General features: G+C 45.9%; 1 protein-coding gene across 5 annotated transcripts in view; it reads left to right on the forward strand.

Annotated features, from left to right (window-relative positions):
- LOC142303845 (casein kinase I) overlaps window positions 1-20,004 on the forward strand; it is a 121,774-nt gene that overhangs the window by 27,768 nt on the left and 74,002 nt on the right. For all 5 annotated transcript variants that reach the window (XM_075345634.1, XM_075345633.1, XM_075345635.1 and 2 more), the window contains exon 2: window positions 16,674-17,063. In XM_075345634.1, coding sequence (XP_075201749.1) covers window positions 16,883-17,063 — 181 coding nt within the window. In that variant the 5' untranslated portion in view covers window positions 16,674-16,882. The remainder of the gene's footprint in view (window positions 1-16,673; window positions 17,064-20,004) is intronic.

The raw sequence follows: 20,004 nt of genomic DNA on the forward strand, positions 1-20,004 counted from the left end.
TTAGCATAAGTATTATACAAACAGGCGGAGGTGATAACTATGAATACCCCAGATATTATCGGATTCTCAGCTGCTGTCACTCAAGAAGCTGCCGATTTTATAAACTTTATTTTCTTGGGTTTCAAAACCTAAACATCCGAGCTGACCACTACAGGTATCTATAGAATCAGCCTGATAGTGCCAGTATAGCACTGGCTTTAGGTTATTTACGAAAATCCTGGTGATTGGTTCCCTTTCATGACAACGGTTTAAATGGGAACTTTTCCTTGATTCCCTCCACACCCCCCCCCCCCCATCCCAGCACCACTACCATTAGAGTCCTGCATTTCACTGGATGCCTCAGATTCTGAACATAAACTGCATTTTTGTATTGTTTAGAGAACACATGTACAACATGCTAATTACCCCTCGAGTCATCTGGGTGGTGCTTTTCAGTGATAAGTCATAAAAAATATCAAACAGGCTATTTCTGTATTATTAATTCCATGTCACACTTTGCATTATTGTAAGTTTAGCTGCATTTCTCTCTTTTCTTCATGTGTCTGCATCAAGTAAACCCTTTTTGGTATTGTTCTAGTGCAGTGAAATGTGTGTCCGTCTGCTTGGTGATGTCCAGTCTCCTTGGTGCATTACTTAATCACTCATCTGTCCTTTTAGGCTGTTCAATAATAAATGGGCCGACTACTGTATGAGCTCATTTCTACACAACAGACTGTGGCGCTGGATGAAAGGGTCTTCTCGCCATCATCTGGTACAATTGATTTTAAAACCCAAGATTTGACTTGGAAATCTGCCCTGCGCTATTTACTGATGATGCCTTACTGATCTACAAATATAAGCGGATTAACCATTTCCATAGGAAAATGTTGTGCAATTTAGTATTATTTTTTTTTCGGTGTTAACGTAGCAGAACAGTTCAGATTTTGTTAATGCTGCCCATACGTTGTAATAGAGAATATGCCTTGTACCTTGCTTTGTTCCATCACTGAAAATGACTGTAAAAGCCCCCTGTAGTCACGGAGAATAGCCAGACCTGCCCCACCCTGTTTAAGGATCAGACTGATTTTTTTTTTCTTACTCCAACATAGCCGTATGAGGGGTTATATTTTGTGGGACATGTTGTAGTTTTGAATGAAATCATTCATTATATCATACGATGCACTGAAAATCAGTAAAAAAAAAAATTCAAGTGTGATGAAATTGCAAGAAAAAACTGCAATTTCTCAACTTTTTGAGTGATTTTTTTTTTTTTTCTGGTCTTCATTATGATTTCTAATTGTACTCCCCTATAGAAACATACTGTCAAGTCATTTACGCTGATTATCATTTATACAGATTTCAAACTTGCATAGGATTTTTTTTTTTTTAAATTAAATGATAGGAAAGAAAATCAGACATTTGTTAAAGGAAAAAAATTATTGGTGCATGTTTGCATTTTGAGACCCATAACCTTTTTTTATTATTTTTACATTTGCTTGTTTTTGATGTCATGAGTAGGCTGTTTTATTGATAGCAATTCGGGGGGCATATGATTTTTGATCACTTTTTATTTAAGGAAGTGATAATGACGGGAAAACTAATTCAGGCGTTTTTTTTTGTTGGTTTTTTTTTTCCTCTCTATGGTGTTAACTATATGGATTCTTCGATATTGTATAAAAAAAAAAAAAATTTTTACTTGATTTTTTTTTTAAACCTGAGAGATTTGAACCTGCAATTGTTGGATTGCTTGTTTCACATACTGCAAAACTACAGTGTGTAGGGAGCTCACAGGAGTACAAAGATGGTAGCGGTGGGGACCTTCAGCAAACCCCCCCCCTCCACCCCCCCACCCCTGCTGCCATTGGAACCCATTAGTACATCAAGATTGGTTAACTGATGGGAGCCAACTCACGTGAGTACTTGCAGCCACACTATTTAAACCCTAGAGATTTTTTAAAAAAAAAGCAGTATCTAAATGGTAAACAGCAGCAATCAGAGCTCAGCTCCAGCCTCTGCTTTTAGACACTGATGTCGGCTATGTAACATAATCCGCCATCAGCTGCATGTGGAGGGAGCTCACTGTACTGTATTAGCTTAGCTGGAGATGTTTGGCACTGAACACTGCGGCATTTCAAGGAAAAACCTAGTTTGTCTGCCTGAGCCTGAGACAGCACTGTAGACTAGTCAGGCAGCCGGCAGCCCTGGATTAGTAGGTCTTTGCTTATGTGTGCATGTAGGCATTTACTGGTCACCTACTGTCAGGGAGTGGGTTGAAGCAGACCTGCCTGTAGTCTGCAGCGCTGTCTGCTCCTGGCCAGTTATCAAAGTATCTTCTCTGAAATGCTGCAGCGTTTCAAACATGAGAAACAAAATGGTATAACTCCAATATAATTCAAAATATTTTATTTTTATTTCAAATTTAAAAATCAAGACATAAACAAAGACAAAAACAACATTCACAGCAGTAAATCCTCAATAGAAGGTGGGCTGGTATCGTACATGAAAAGTACCGTATTTTTCGGACTATAAGACGCACCAGACTATAAGACGCACCCTGGTTTTAGAGGAGGAAAATAGGAAAATAAAATTTTAGGCAAAAAATGTGGTCATGGCACACTGTCATGGGGCGAGGATCTGCTGCTGACACTGTTATGGGGGTAATGTCCTCAAATTCTCTACTAAGGTGCCGCATCCTGGTAATGATCCTCCCTGCCTGGTATATACAGTATATGTCCCTCATCCGCTATACACCGTAATCCTGCCATATGGCCGCATCCTGCTATATACTGGCATGTGGCCGCATCCTGCTATATAACCCATCATGGCATATGGCCCCATCCGGCTCATAATATGCCCCCATCCTGCTCATAATATGCCCCCATCCGGCTCATAATATGCCCCCATCCGGCTCATAATATGCCCCCATCTGGCTCATCATATGCCCCCATCTGGCTCATCATATGCCCCCATCTGGCTCATCATATGCCCCCATCTGGCTCATCATATGCCCCCATCTGGCTCATCATATGCCCCCATCTGGCTCATCATATGCCCCCATCTGGCTCATCATATGCCCCCATCCTGCTCATAATATGCCCCCATCCGGCTCATAATATGCCCCCATCCGGCTCATAATATGCCCCCATCCGGCTCATAATATGCCCCCATCCGGCTCATAATATGCCCCCCATCCGGCTCATCATATGCCCCCCATCCGGCTCATCATATGCCCCCCATCCGGCTCATCATATGCCCCCATCCGGCTCATCATATGCCCCCATCCGGCTCATCATATGCCCCCATCCGGCTCATCATATGCCCCCATCCGGCTCATCATATGCCCCCATCCGGCTCATCATATGCCCCCATCCGGCTCATCATATGCCCCCATCCGGCTCATCATATGCCCCCATCCGGCTCATCATATGCCCCCATCCGGCTCATCATATGCCCCCATCCGGCTCATCATATGCCCCCATCCGGCTCATCATATGCCCCCATCCGGCTCATCATATGCCCCCATCCGGCTCATCATATGCCCCCATCCGGCTCATCATATGCCCCCATCCGGCTCATCATATGCCCCCATCCGGCTCATCATATGCCCCCATCCTGCTCATCATATGCCCCCATCCGGCTCATCATATGCCCCCATCCGGCTCATCATATGCCCCCATCCGGCTCATCATATGCCCCCATCCGGCTCATCATATGCCCCCATCCGGCTCATCATATGCCCCCATCCGGCTCATCATATGCCCCCATCCGGCTCATCATATGCCCCCATCCGGCTCATCATATGCCCCCATCCGGCTCATCATATGCCCCCATCCGGCTCATCATATGCCCCCATCCGGCTCATCATATGCCCCCATCCGGCTCATCATATGCCCCCATCCGGCTCATCATATGCCCCCATCCGGCTCATCATATGCCCCCATCCGGCTCATCATATGCCCCCATCCGGCTCATCATATGCCCCCATCCGGCTCATCATATGCCCCCATCCGGCTCATCATATGCCCCCATCCGGCTCATCATATGCCCCCATCCGGCTCATAATATGCCCCCATCCGGCTCATAATATGCCCCCATCCGGCTCATAATATGCCCCCATCCGGCTCATAATATGCCCCCATCCGGCTCATAATATGCCCCCATCCGGCTCATCATATGCCCCCATCCGGCTCATCATATGCCCCCATCCGGCTCATCATATGCCCCCATCCGGCTCATCATATGCCCCCATCCTGGTGTATGGCCGCATCCTGTGGCACATAAAAAAAATAAATGTTCATACTCCCCTCACTTTACCTCACTCCCTGCAGCATCGCTCGTCCTTCCGTCTGTGTCAGCGGCAGCGCCGCTGATTGGAGCCGTCCCCATTACCCTGCTGGATCGCGATCATCTCCTGTGTCTGTGCCAGTGTCCCGGCCGCTGCGTGTGGACACGTGCGCACAGCGATGACGTCATCGCTGTGCGGCCGCTAGTCTCCACTCAGCTGCCGGCACAAACACAGGAGATGATCGCGATCCAGCAGGGTAATGGGGACGGCTCCAATCAGCGGCGCTGCCGCTGACACAGACGGAAGGACGAGCGATGCAGAAAAATACGGGGAACAGTGAGTACTGTACACTCACTGATTCACTGCTCCCCGCGCTGATGACGCGCGGGGAGCAGTGAATACAGCCGCACATGATCACTCCAGGCCGTAGTTATTATTATTATTATTATTATTATTATTTATTATTATAGCGCCATTTATTCCATGGCGCTTTACAAGTGAAAGAGGGTATACGTACAACAATCATTAACAGTACAAGACAGACTGGTATAGGAGGAGAGAGGACCCTGCCCGCGAGGGCTCACAGTCTACAGGGAATGGGTGATGGTACAATAGGTGAGGACAGAGCTGGTTGCGCAGTGGTCTACTGGGCTGAGGGCTATTGTAGGTTGTAGGCTTGTTGGAAGAGGTGGGTCTTGAGGTTCCTCTTGAAGCTATCCACGGTAGGGGAGAGTCTGATGTGCTGAGGTAGAGCGTTCCAGAGTATGGGGGATGCACGGGAGAAATCTTGTACACGATTGTGGGAAGAGGAAATAAGAGAGGAGCAGAGAAGGAGATCTTGTGAGGATCTAAGGTTGCGTGCAGGTAGGTACCGGGAGACTAGGTCACAGATGTAGGGAGGAGACAGGTTGTGCATGGCTTTGTATGTCATGGTTAATGTTTTGAACTGGAGTCGTTGGGCGATGGGAAGCCAGTGAAGGGATTGGCAGAGTGGCGAGGCTGGGGAGTAGCGAGGGGAGAGGTGGATTAAGCGGGCTGCAGAGTTTAGGATAGATTGGAGGGGTGCAAGAGTGTTGGAAGGGAGGCCAGAGAGCAGGAGGTTGCAGTAGTCGAGGCGGGAGATGATGAGGGCATGCACTAATGTTTTTGAAGATTCTTGGTTAAGAAAAGCACGGATCCGGGAGATATTTTTGAGTTGTAATCGGCATGAGTTGAAGAGGGCTTGGATGTGTGGCTTGAAGGATAGAGCAGAGTCGAGGGTTACTCCAAGGCAACGAGCTTGTGAGACTGGGGTGAGTGAGCAACCATCAAGTTTGATGGAAAGGCTTGTTGGAGGAGGTGAGTGAGGAGGAGGAAAGACAATAAACTCTGTTTTGTCCATGTTAAGTTTTAGGAATCGTGCAGAGAAGAAGGATGAAATAGCAGACAAACATTGTGGTATTTTGGTTAGTAGAGAGGTAATGTCAGGTCCAGAGAGGTAGATCTGTGTGTCATCGGCATAGAGATGATACTGGAAGCCGTGGGACTCTATGAGCTGTCCCAAGCCGAAGGTATAGATGGAGAACAGCAGGGGTCCAAGAACTGAGCCTTGAGGGACACCGGCAGATAGGGGGCGAGCTGAGGAAGTGGTGTGAGAATGGGAGACGCTGAAAGTTCGGTCGGTTAGGTATGAGGAGATCCAAGATAGGGCCAAGTCTGTGATGCCCAGAGATGAGAGAATCTGTAGTAGGAGGGAATGGTCTACTGTGTCGAAGGCAGAGGACAGGTCCAGGAGGAGGAGGATAGAGTAGTGTCGCTTGGCTTTGGCGGTTAGTAGATCATTGGTGACTTTGGTTAGGGCAGTTTCGGTAGAATGATGTGGTCGGAAGCCAGATTGAAGCCGGTCAAAGAGGGAGCAGGAGGAGAGGTATGAGGACAATTCAAGATGGACATGCTGTTCCAGTAGTTTTGAGGCATAGGGGAGAAGGGATATGGGGCGATAGTTTGACACAGAGGATGGGTCAAGGGAGGGCTTTTTGAGGATGGGTGTAATAGAGGCATGTTTAAAGCATGAAGGGAATACACCACTTGCTAGTGATAGGTTGAAGAGATGGGTTAGGGCTGGGATGAGGACTGCGGTGATGTTGGGGATGAGGTGCGATGGGAGCGGGTCCAGTGCACAGGTGGTTAGATGTGATCTTGAGAGTAGAGTGGAGAGATTGTTTTCTGTCATGGTGGAGAAGGTGGATTTGGAGGAAGAGGGATGAGTAGCTATGATGAGGGGCTGTGGTGATTGTGGGCCAAAGCTTGCTCTGATGTTGTCAATCTTCCGCTTGAAGAAAGAGGCAAAGTCTTCAGCTGAGATGAGAGGAGAGGGAGGTGGTGCCGGAGGACGGAGGAGAGAATTGAAAGTGTTGAATAGCTGTTTAGGGTTGTGAGAGAGAGAAGATATGAGGGATGAGAAGTAGGTTTGTTTTGCAGCAGTGAGTGTGGACTTGAAAGTGGTGAGGGACTCTTTATATGCAATGAAGTGCTCAGTGGAATGAGACCTCTTCCATCTGCGCTCAGCAATTCTGGAAGCCCGTCTAAGTTCTTTAGTCTGCCTTGTGTGCCAGGGTTGCCTGTTGATTGTGCGGGTTTTGGTGTGTGTGAGGGGGGCAGCTGATTCGAGAGCTGCAGAGACTGTAGTGTTGTATAAAGTTGCAGCGGCATCTGCATCATGTAGAAATGCAATGTCTGTGAGGGGGAGAAGGGACTGAGAAAGGGCGTGTAAATCAATGTGTTTGATATTTCTGCGAGGGTATGAAAATTTGTGGAGGGGGGGTTGCATACTTGGAGAAGAGAGGGAAGAGAATGTGAGTAGGTTGTGGTCAGACAGGGGGAGAGGTGAGTTAGAGAGGTTAGATAGGGAACAGAGGCGAGTGAAGATGAGGTCCAGCGTGTGGCCATCTTTGTGAGTAGCTGCAGAAGACCATTGGGTGAGGCTGAAGGAGGAAGCGAGTGTTAGAAGTTTGGAGACAGATGAGTGGGAAGTGTCAATGGGGATATTGAAATCACCCATAATGATGGTGGGGATGTCGGTGGAAAGGAAGTGTAGTAGCCAGGTGGTGAAATGGTCAAAAAAGGCAGTGGCTGGCCCTGGAGGGCGGTAAATGACAGCCAGCTGAAGGTTGGAGGGGGCGTAGATGCGTAAGGAGTGCACCTCAAAAGAGGGGAGCGTGACAGAGGGTGGTAGAGGAATTGGTGTAAAGGAGCATTGGTCGGACAGGAGCAAACCAACTCCTCCACCATGCTTGTTACTGGGGCGGGGGGTGTGAGAGAGTTGGAGACCACCATAAGAAAGTGCAGCAGGAGAGGCAGAGGTAGTTGCCAGGGGTGATCATGCGAGCCGGCTGTTTATCCCCCGCCCATCATCCCGCCCACATGTCAGCGCCGGCTTCAGCGCTGAGGGATGATGGGCGGGGGATGGGCGTGCATATTAAATGAGCGGGTCCACGTGGTCACGGCAGGCTGCTACAGCCTGCTCGTGCCCCCGATGACCCGCTCCACCGCAGCACCCACATTCCCTGCAGCCACATTCAGACCATAAGACGCACCCCCCACTTTCCCCCAACATTTGGGGGAAAAAAAGTGCGTCTTATGGTCCGAAAAATACGGTATATGAAAAATTTACAAGCACATGTCAGCAACAGTTGGTAATAATATTTCATCCATAGTATAGAGGGAAAAATGCACCCAAACATCTACCAGGGTTTTAACAGTTAATCACCCTCCATAAAGGATGGTATAATCCCTAAAAAAGTATTGACATCAAAAACCAACCATATACTGACCGGTAAGATAGATACCGCAACACCTGCCTGTCCCAAGGGATGTCAATACTTTTTTAGGGATTATACCATCCTCTATGGAGGGTGATTAACTATTAAAACCCTGGTAGATGTTTGGGTGCATTTTTCCCTCTATACTATGGATGAAATATTATTACCAACTGTTGCTGACATGTGCTTGTAAATTTTTCATATACTTTTCATGTACGATACCAGCCCACCTTCTATTGAGGATTTACTGCTGTGAATGTTGTTTTTGTCTTTGTTTATGTCTTGATTTTTAAATTTGAAATAAAAATAAAATATTTTGAATTATATTGGAGTTATACCATTTTGTTTCTCTGGTTTAAATTGATGCAATGGTTATCCAACATATGTCGCTTTGTTTGATCTAGCGTTTCAAACATGTCTGGATGAAATAATGCAGCCAGTGCCTGATACATGCTGCCCTAATCATGTGCAGCATGTATCCGCTGTCAGGTTTCCTGTAACCTGTATTATTATAAATAGAATATATTGTGAAACATTGCAGTTATATTGTGCAACCAAGCCCAATAATAAGCAGAGCCAAAGTCCAACTCGCGCACCACCTATAGGTGTTCGGGCAGTGGATTCAACAGGCAAAGGGAAAATCCAGCGCCAATAGTCGTAAAATCTTGTTTAGGCTTTAATGAATATTGATAAACACATTCCAGACAAAGACACATTTAGTCGATCATCTGCCTTGATTCAGATCACTAATGATCCTTAGTTGTAGCATGCTACAGGTACTAACGAGCCAAAATGTGTGTGGCCACAGTATATAAGGGGGTCAGTGAGGTTGCAGTTTTTTGTAGAAAAATGTAGTGTATATGCCATGTATCGTGAGAGACAGGGTAGAGATTATATTTTGTTCAGGGAGTTCGATGAAAGGCCATTATTTTAGGGGCACGATATGGAGCTTATTTAGGGAACAGCATCGGAGAACACTTATACAGGAGTCAATATAATGTCATTATTTTTCATGGCATTGTGTGGGGATGTTCTGCAGAAGAGGAAAGTCTGCAGGAACGAGCTATGGCAGGTCACCCTGATAACTGAACCAGATGAACAAAGGAGAGAAAGAACTCCAATCAGAGAAGATATCACCTATAAGGCTACATTCACACTGTACTCTCATTCATGGCTGTTAACCGACCACCGATCGACATTGTAGTAGCCTATAAAGACAGGATAATTGCACTTTCATGTGCACTGAACCATCTTTAATATGATTGTTCTGTGTGCATAGAATAGCCTTGTTCTCAGGAGCCCCAGTCCTGTATACACAGAACCATGTACTGCTAAAAACGATGAGAATTAAAGGGAACCTGTCAGCAGAAATTTCCCCTAAAACCTCACAGATTCCCCCTCTGCAGCTCGTGGGCTGCATTCTAGAAAGGTCCCTGTTATTATTGGGCCCCCTTTCTGACCAAAAAAAAGAGTTTATAAAGAGGTACCTTTTTGGCTTCGGATTCTATAAATCAGACACGGGGGCGGGCAGCCTGATGGCCGTTATTCTGCCCCCTGGTCCTGTATGCCGCCCCCATCGCTGATTTCCATACTTTTGGACGCCGCCCACTGCTCCAGCCATCCCCGCGCATGCCCAGTGCCAGTCTCACGGGACTGAGCACTGTGACTGCTGGTGACGTGTGCGCAGGCAAGTGATTATGGGCGGGACTGTGATTGTTATCAGCAAGTACCCGCCCATAATCTCGTGAGCGCGCAAACCTCTCCAGCGTCACACTGTGCTCAGTGTAGATGCTAGACTGTATGGGCTGCTTCCAGGTATGACGTCCCTTTGTCACGTGATAGGGGCGTGTTCAAAATACTATCACGTGACAAAGGGATGTCATACCTGGAAGCAGCCCATACAGTCTAGCATCTACACTGAGCACAGTGTGACGCTGGAGAGGTTTGCGCGCTCACGAGATTATGGGCGGGTACTTGCTGATAACAGTCACAGTCCCGCCCATAATCACTTGCCTGCGCACACGTCACCAGCAGTCACAGTGCTCAGTCCCGTGAGACTGGCACTGGGCATGCGCGGGGATGGCTGGAGCAGTGGGCGGCGTCCAAAAGTATGGAAATCAGCGATGGGGGCGGCATACAGGACCAGGGGGCAGAATAACGGCCATCAGGCTGCCCGCCCCCGTGTCTGATTTATAGAATCCGAAGCCAAAAAGGTACCTCTTTATAAACTCTTTTTTTTGGTCAGAAAGGGGGCCCAATAATAACAGGGACCTTTCTAGAATGCAGCCCACGAGCTGCAGAGGGGGAATCTGTGAGGTTTTAGGGGAAATTTCTGCTGACAGGTTCCCTTTAAGCAAACTGAACAATAATTGGGTAATACCTGCACCCACGATGTGTATGTGCCGTGCGGACAGTGTTGATCGCACTGGGCTCTGTACCGTGAATTGAGTTCCAGTCGCTATGCGAAAGTGAGCGCTGTCAATCTGGGTCAGAGAGAGTCCTCAGATAGCAAATGGAGGGGGGGCGTAATGGTGTATGGAGTCTATGGGCACCCCAAAAGTGCAACAAAACTCCCTAATTTATAGATGTACTAAAAGCAGTTTATCAGGCACTAAACTCTATACTGTTGGAATGGTTTTTATAGAGGCGAAGTCCCCAAAACTATTTAAGAAGTTAAATTTGGGTTTTGGCTAAAGACAGAAAAATGTGAGTCCTATCTCTGTGTGCTGTGTAATCTTGTGAAATACTTATAGAACACATACTTCGTTATCGTTACTCAAGGAGGAACCCTCAGCAATTGCTCGAAGCTGCTCAGCAGTGCGCTGGTCAACAGGGAGAGGTGCAGAGCTTCTAGTGTGCACCCAGAGCAGTCTACGGGCTTAATGGAAGGCATCAATATATACGACGCTCACAGAACAGTACTCTCATGACTCTCCAAACACTGAACACTAAAGCTGGGGTCACACTAAATGACAGCGACAACGACGTCGCTGTTACGTCACCATTTTCTGTGACGTAGCAGCGACCTTGTAAGTCGCTGTTATGATCGCTGCTTAGCTGTTAAACACAGCAGCCGAAGCAGCGATCATAACGACACGCGTCGCTGTTCTGCAACATGTGCAGAGAGCACGAGCCGGCGCTGGCAGCGTGAGAGCGGCGGAGGCTGGTAACGAAGGTAAATATCGGGTAACCACCTTGGTTACCCGATGTTTACCTTGGTTACAGCTTACCGCAGCTGCCGGCTCCTGCTCCCTGCTCGCTTCATTTCGTCGCTCTCTCGCTGTCACACACAGCGATCTGTGCGTCACAGCGGGAGAGCGACGACCAAAAAAATGAAGCTGGACATTCAGCAACGAGCGGCGACCTCACAGCAGGGGCCAGCTCGTTGCTGGATGTCACACACAGCGACGGGACGTCGCTGCAACGTCACAGAAAATGGTGACGTAGCAGCGACGTCGTTGTCGCTGTGTGTGACACCACCTCACTTTAGCGATGCAGCAGCGATCCGATCAGCGATCTGACCTGGTCAGGATCGCTGCTGCATCGCTACATGGTCGCTGGTGAGCTATCAGACAGGCAGATCTCACCAGCGACCAGTGACCAGCCCCCAGCCAGCAGCGACGTGCAAGCGACGCTGCGCTTGCACGGAGCCGGCGTCTGGAAGCTGCGGACACTGGTAACTAAGGTAAACATCGGGTATGGTTACCCGATGTTTACCTTAGTTACCAGCTCACACCGCTTAACTTAGCGTGTGCAGGGAGCAGGAGCCGGCACTGGCAGTGTGAGAGCTGCGGAGGCTGGTAACGAAGGTAAATATCGGGTAACCACCTTGGTTACCCGATGTTTACCTTGGTTACAGCTTACCGCAGGCTGTCAGACGCCAGCTCCTGCTCCCTTCACATTCAGGATTGTTGCTCTCTCGCTGTCACACACAGCGATGTGTGCTTATCAGCGGGAGAGCAACAATAAAAAAACGAACCAGGGCTGTGTGTAACGAGCAGTGATCTCACAGCAGGGGCCAGATCGCTGCTCAGTGTCACACACAGCGAGATCGCTAATGAGGTCACAAAAAACGTGACTCAGCAGCGATCTCAGTAGCGATCTCGCTGTGTGTGAAGTACCCCTTAGACTGTGCTCACACATTATGGCCACCTTGGGGTTTTTTTCTTTCTTTCATGCCAAAAGCGCAACACTTTAGCTGCAGTTTACAAAAATAAATTTTGTTGTAGCTAAAAATATGCAACACAGCGTAAAAGTGTCAAGGGCATCATTAAGTTTCTATTGCCCTGAACAGAACCTTCCAGAATGTATCCCCTTATTTCAGCTGTGGATGTTGTCGTCTGTGTTTTTAGACATTACAGTTACCAATAAGTAAATCCTTTGACCATTGGGAAAGTGAAGGCATAAAAACATGAAAAAGGTGACCCAGTTGCAGGATGTAAAGTGTCCGATTACGTTCCAGAGGAATAGAAACATACAGGAAAATCCACCCCATCTGATTCATGGTTCCTGTTGACCCCCACTAATGACTTCTTGATTTGTGAGTGTTCCTGGTCTGAATCCTTGGAAGCGTTTTACTTATTGTATCACTTGTCTTTTTTTACTTTACAATTGAACAGAATAGTTATTTTAAATATAAAACAATGTTGTTAGTTCCTACCAATGTTTGTTTTTTATAGTTTACTTGGAATTGCTCTTCCTTGATGTGTATGTTAAATCTGATCATTTTCGAGTTTGGCCATCTTGATGTTTAGTATCCCTCACCCTTCCCTACTGGTCTTTTGTGGAGACTGGTTTGTGGCTGGTTAATGTATAAAGTAGAACAGGATTTTCAAGAACTCCATGACGTATTCCGCATGTCTGATTTCATGTTAATGTGAACTTGGAGAACTTTTGGCTCTACAATTGTCTTATTTGCTGTACGACATTTAGACTTTGCTCCATAATTTCGTGCCACCATGTACCTCAGTTTGTTTGAGTGGAGTGAAAAGTCATTATAGCTTGGTCAGTGTTTATATACAGAAATTAGATTCTCTATATAGCTATAAATCAGGAAAGTGTCACAGGTGCCCGGTGAAGGTAATGGGCCAATTCATCAAGACTGATGGTTGGTATACAGTTCTTGTTGAAGAAGCTGAGAAGGGAACACTGCACTCCAGTCCCAATACAAGGTGCTTAAGGAAGGGTCCTTGTGCCGTAGAAAAAGAATTCTGCACTCATTCTGCAAAGGGCAATGGTACTGTTACACTTTCTTTAAAAAAAAAAAAAAAAAAGCCTAACTTTGGAGGTCAGACCGCTCGGTGTAACAGTGCCATTCCCAGAGCGGTTATACCACTCCTCACTGTGATTCTCTTGCATTCTGATGTTGTAGTAAGAAAATGTAATCTGTCTGAGACGACTTGTTCACAAAATGTTCAACATTTTTCAGACACTGAATTGGTCTCAGTGTTACAGCATTTTTTCCTTTTATAACACTGAATAGTGACCGTTATGGCTGCACGATCATGTGATAAATGTATCATGGATATATAGGAGTATGTTGACAAATTAACTTATGTTTATTTTACCAGGTAGGAATTTTAACCTGTTATTTTCCTCGGTGCATTTTTATTTAAAGTAGTTCTACACTACTGGCGTCGGCACTGGCTATCCTGGGGATCACATCACATTACATGTCAAGTGATGCTTGCAGCCAATTGGCGCTGGCTTCACACTCCCCTCTTAATTAACATCCGGCAAGAGCAGAGGTTGCTCTCACTTTTTCTAAATGTCTGATATGTCTGTAGGAAGGGAAAGTGAAACTGGCACTGATTGGTTGCAGAGATCATGTGACAATAATGTCAGGCAATTCCCAGGAGACCCAGTGCTGAACTTTGGTAAGTTTAAATGCAGTTATCTTACTTTCGGGGAACATAGAGATATAGAGGGGGGTTTCCGAGTAATGGACAATGCCTTTTAAGCTCCTCTTTTTAACCGTGATCCATGGTTGCTTAATTCAGTGTGTACAGGGAGTCAGAGATGCCTTTTGTCTCCATCGGTTGATGATTCTGCTGGCACACTGCTCTGCACCTTTGTCTTCTGATTGGCTGCTGTGTATTAAAAGGTACCTGTCATCCGATTCGTGCTGCTTGATCCACAGGCCGCTTTCCGAGTCTAGCTGCGTTATTTCAGCGGTGTCTGTTTTGACACTCCATGGGTGGCTCTTAATATTTACTCAAATACCACATATATATACTTTAAGAAAAAAATAAGGGAAGCATGAGAACTTACTTTGTAGATAAATAGCATTTATCACTTCTTCACAGCTTCCTCCCAAGTGTAGGGGTATGTGACCTAACTCAAATGTTTTAAAAGAGGATTTTCACATTTCAGGTTCTCAGTGATGTAAAAGATAATGTAGTAAATTGAGTTCTTACAGGCAGTGTCTGGACGTCTTGGGAAAAGCTGCAGTCACTGACTGCTGACTTCTCCATCCTTTAATAAAGCTTGTGCACTGCACACTGTCCGGATTCTCCAGCATTGCCAACGAGAGCTGTCAGTCATGTGACCAAAATTGTAATTTGTATACATGCTATCAGGTGCCCGGGAATTGAGCGAGGCAGAGCAAGTCTAGTCGTAATGTGGCCGGAAGTGTAAAAAAAATCACATACTTGTGGTCGTGATACCGCCCATTTTCACCTGGAGAATCCTGACTGCGAGCAGTGTGCGAGCTGTAAGGCTATGTGCCCACGGGACAATGTACCCGCGAATATTTCCACAGGTTTGTCCACAGGTTTACCGCAGCTGCTCCCCGGAATCCGCAGCTATCCATTGCTGCTGTATATCTGTGGAGTTGTTGCAGTAAACCTGCGGAAACCGTGCCGATTTCGTGCAGAATTCCTGCGGAATTCCCGCCCTGTATCTCCATAGTGGAGGAGCGGAAATTCCGCAGATATTTCTGCATGAATAAGTGACGTGCAGTTACATGCGGCTGCGGGAAATCCACAGCCGCACATACTGCAGCATTGATGCAGCACTCCCCAAATCCCATAGGGTAACATTGGGAGTGTCTGTACTTGCTAGTACCTGTGGATTTATCTAGAAAATCAAGATAAATCCATGGGTTTTCTGCGGCAAAATCCGCGTGTACATTGTCCCGTGGGCACATAGCCTAAGGATTCAGAAGACTGCAGTTACGTAGTGACTACAGACTTTCACCACAAGTCCGGACAGCCCCTTTTAATTTGTAAGTTGATTAACCAGACTGCGAAATCTGCTCTTGCAGAAATCCATATCCAAGCATAAAGCTGAGACCCAAGAAACTTAAAATGAACAGAACAATGTTAGGATGCTTATACACATCCATTTTTTGCAGTGCGGCACAATACGGCGCTCTGCAAAAAAAACGCAACCGTTTTTTTTTGCTGCCAGTTGCGTTTTTCCCGCATAGACTTGCATTAGCGCTGTATTGTGCCGCATGGCCTTGCGTCCGGTTTTTGCCGGATGCGGCATATTTAGCCCATGCGGCGGCCAGATGGAACGTTGCCTGGCACGTTGTTTTGTGCGGCGAAAAAAACGCAGAAAACGCATCCGGCCGCTGGATGCGTTTTTTTGCACTGCGCATGCTCAGTATCAAGCCGCATCCGTCAAAAATGGATGGGCCGCATGAGAAAAACTTATGCAACGGATCCGTTTTTTTCGCCGCATCCGTTGCATAGGTTTTTCAGTCGGATTGAGCCGCACTGCAAAAACTGCATCTGTGAAAGCAGCCTTACAGATTGCACAATTCTTGCCTTCAGAAATACCAACACACTTGGTGAAAATCTCCTTTAACCCCAGTGTTGCCCTATTATTAGTAATCTGAAGTGCGGTCTATCCCCATGGGTGGTCACACGGTTACTGCGCTGTTCTTTCTGTGCTCACCTCCGCAGCCTTTTCGCTGCACTCTGTATTCTCGGCTGGCATCTTCTCATAAAGAGGGTTCATCTTGTACATTTTTTTTGTGTTGTCAGCAGTGAATGCCGGCTGTGAGTCGGTACAGGGTTGAGACATTCATCAAGGAAATGGATAGATCGGGGAAACCACCACCCAGGTTAATAAGTGCTTTGATGTGTGGAGTCGGCCAGCAGCGGGCAGGGGTAGGATGCAGGAGATATTTATAGCAGCACAAAGGGGAGGAATCTCTCTGGGGAAAAAAGGCATTGATATATGAAAGTGAAAGCTGCAATGTGTCCGCTCGCCAGGCAAATTCATTCTATGCTTCAAGATGTTATTGTTTCAGATTTTAAGATTTCAGTATAAATAAGGATCAAAGGCAATGAAACAATTGATTTTACTTGGTAACCGTTTTAAATAGGACCTACCGGTAAATTTAGTGTACGGTTGAGTCGAAAACATCCATGAGACACTCCACCCGGGGAGGTCGGGAAGTGTCGCACTCCTGAAGGAAGAGAATACAACCACTTTAAGTATCCAATCAATATGACGCCCATCAACTCTTAAGCATATGCTTGGGGGTTTATGAAATTTCATGAAGCGCAATCTTTTTATGTGAATTGATGTGATTGAAAATGGATCGGTTTACTAACTGTTTTCTTTGATTTTTTTTTTAATTTCTTTTGTTCCCAAAGGACACAATGGGAAGCCTCCATCATGACGTTGCTATGTGGATGTGAGATGGTACCTTGGCAAATCTGTGCGGTGATGTGATCGGCTTCTTTGGCCCTGGGGATACTCTGCGGGGTCATTTTTGGCCCACCACTGATTTTCTGCCTCTGTGGATTGGGAGTCTCCTAGCATCAGCTGGGATTTAGAGGAATAGCTCTTATGGTATATTAACATGGACCATAGCAACAGGGAGAAGGATGACCGACCACGAGCAACTAAAGCTTTGCCAGTACGGACTGGTCATAGCTCCCGGCCGTCCAGCTCGACCACCTCCTCAGGAGTTCTTATGGTGGGACCCAACTTTAGGGTGGGAAAGAAGATTGGCTGTGGAAACTTCGGGGAACTACGGTTAGGTAAGGTGATATGAATCCTAGACACAATTTGTTCTACTGTACCTCATTAAACTACCAGGTAACTTACGAATTTTGCTGAACTTTTGGGTAGGTGTGGGGAAAAAAATGCCTGAGATTGTGCATGTGTTCAGATATAGAGGTGCTAAGTCTACTATTATTTAACAAAATATAAAGCGAATTAATAAAAGAGAAATCTAAATCAAATCAATGTTACCAGCCTTTGCCTTCAAAACCGCATTAGTTCTAAGTATACTTGCACAGGGTTTTTAGGGACTCTGCAGGGAGGTTGTGCCAAACATCTTGGAGAACTAACCACAGATCTTCTGTAGATTTAGGCTTCCACAAATCGATGTCTCTCCATGTACTCCCATGCAGACTTGATGAGATCAGCGAATTGTAAGGGCCATATCATCACTTCCGCCCCTCAAATAATGAAATTGACAATTAGAATCTCCTAAACTGGTGTCTTGAAGTGGGTAGCAGAATGCATGCCAACTTTTTGTATTTTTGAAGTCTGCCAACAGAGACTTTTAAAAACAAAAAAAATAAATTCAAGATCATACTTCAGTCACTTACAAATGAGCTAGTCAGAAGCTGATATGTTTGATTGACCCATTAAGGATTAGCTGCTTGTTTGGACCCCAAAATATGTATATTACTTCTATTGTGACAATAAGCTGCGTTGTATTTTTCATTCTATTTAAAGGGAACCTGTCACCAGTTTTGGGGCCTATACGTTGCGGCGACCACCACCAGGCTCTTATATACAGCATTCTAACATACTGTATATAAGAGCCCAGGCTGCTGTGTAGAACATTAAAAACACTTTATAATACTCACCTAGGAGGGCGCTCCGTTGCACAACAGTCAGAGGGGTGGCGCCGATCCCGGAGAACAGCGCCACCCATCTGACTATTGTGCATCGGAGCGACCTCCTAGGTGAGTATTATAAAATGTTTATGCTCTATACAGTGGCCAGGGCTCTTATATACAGTATGTTAGAATACTGTATATAAGAGCCCACTGGTGGAAGCTGCTGCTTATAGGCCCCAAAACTGGTGACATGTTCCCTTTTAATCTTTCACTTTTGCAAGCATGTTTTAAGGCAATCAAAAAAAACTAATATGAAAACTGTTAAACAAAACATACATTTTATTTTCATTTTTTTTTTTTAGTGGCGCTGGCTATCCTTCCATCTGGATACACATTTTAATACAAAGTTATTTGTCTTTTTCATGTCATCTTGTTTTTCTCTGTTAGGCCTCTTTCACACGTCCGTGCAAAACACACGTTTTGCACGGTGCGTGGTGTGGTTGCATATGTGTGTCTGTGTTAAGCGTGTGCTGTCATTGTGCTATACGTGTGTGACATCAGCATAGCACACGGACAGCATAAACGTCTATACTCGCCTGTCTCCGGCGCTGCTGCTTCCATGTCTGCGGTGCAGTGAACATTCATGAGCATAATCAGCTGGACCGGAAGCAAGTGACAGCAGCGCGGAAGACAGCAGCTCTGGAGACTGGTGAGGATAGAAAATAATTTTATTTCAAAGATGTTTTTTCCGGTACTTGTCACACAGAGCACATCAGTGTGTGATCCATATGTCACCCTTGTTGCTGCTAGAGAACAACTGACTTGTCTGGGTGTGAAGCACAGGGACATGAGTTGCTCTACACGGACACACGTCTGTGTGAAAATACGGAAATGTGCGCAGACCCATTGATTTTAATGGGTCTACGTGTGTCTGTGTCTCCATTACCAGTGAAAATGGACATCACACGTACTGGAAATACGGACGTGTGAAAGAGGCCTTAAGATTTTGTGACATTTAAAAATATTTGCAGGTATTTTTTCTGCCTTAACATTTTTTTTAAACCCTTAATCACCAGACCTCAAAAGGCCTTAAAGGGGTTTAAATTTTGAGTTTCCCTGTTCCCCTGCAAAGTTGTGCTTTACTCACCCTCCCCAGGTCTGGCGGTGAGTCTCAACCACTGGTCCCAGCGTCTATTATTGTTTCTCCTGCTGATATCACTTCGACAACAATGTAGCCAATAAGTCAGCTCCGTTTTGTCTCTCCATTTCAGCAGCCAGAACTTATTTATCTGTTTTATGGTGGAGAAACTTTTTTTTATTTTTAGCTAATTTTAGACGTTTATATAAATTTACTTTGTAATTTTATTTATTTAAATACAAATACTCAAGGCACACTATATAACCATTTGAAGGTTTATCAGGTTATTATGGTCGTGTTATTATCCAATATACATAGGTTTTTGTTTTAGGAATCCAATAAAAAAAATTTGGCTTAGGTTCATATTTTGTTATATGTATATTTACATTTATTCCCCAAGGGGTGAGAACAAACTTCTGGAGAATATTTTGATATATTTTTTTTTTTTTTGCTTAGCTTTTCACTAACTGTTAGAGGTTCCCCAGTTACAGGAAGAACTGCACCTCGATGTGTCATACATGACTAGCTAAGCTTATCTGAAGCTGCGAAGTAAAAACTGTTGTGTTTTGCCCAAAAGAGACCCAGTAATTTGTCCTCTGTGAGGGGCTGCTAAGTGTTTGGCTTTGTGATCTTTTTTTTGTTTCTATGTAATGAATGTTACATCACATGAAAGCCTAAGGGGTGCTTCACACATAGCGAGATCGCTACCGAAATCGCTGCTACGTCACGTTTTTTGTGACGCAGCAGTGACCTCATTAGCGATCTCGCTGTGTGTGACACTGAGCAGCGATCTGGCCCCTGCTGTGAGATCGCTGCTCGTTACACACAGCCCTGGTTTGTTTTTTTTATTGTTGCTCTCCCGCTGTGACTAACAGATTGCGGTGTGTGACAGCGAGAGAGCGTCGAAATGAAGCGAGCAGAGAGCAGGAGCCGGCATCTGGCAGCTGCGGTAAGCTGTAACCAGGGTAAACATCGGGTAACCAAGGTGGT

The sequence above is a fragment of the Anomaloglossus baeobatrachus genome, chromosome 4 (genome assembly GCF_048569485.1).
Source record: "Anomaloglossus baeobatrachus isolate aAnoBae1 chromosome 4, aAnoBae1.hap1, whole genome shotgun sequence".
NCBI classification, from domain to species: Eukaryota; Metazoa; Chordata; class Amphibia; order Anura; family Aromobatidae; genus Anomaloglossus; species Anomaloglossus baeobatrachus.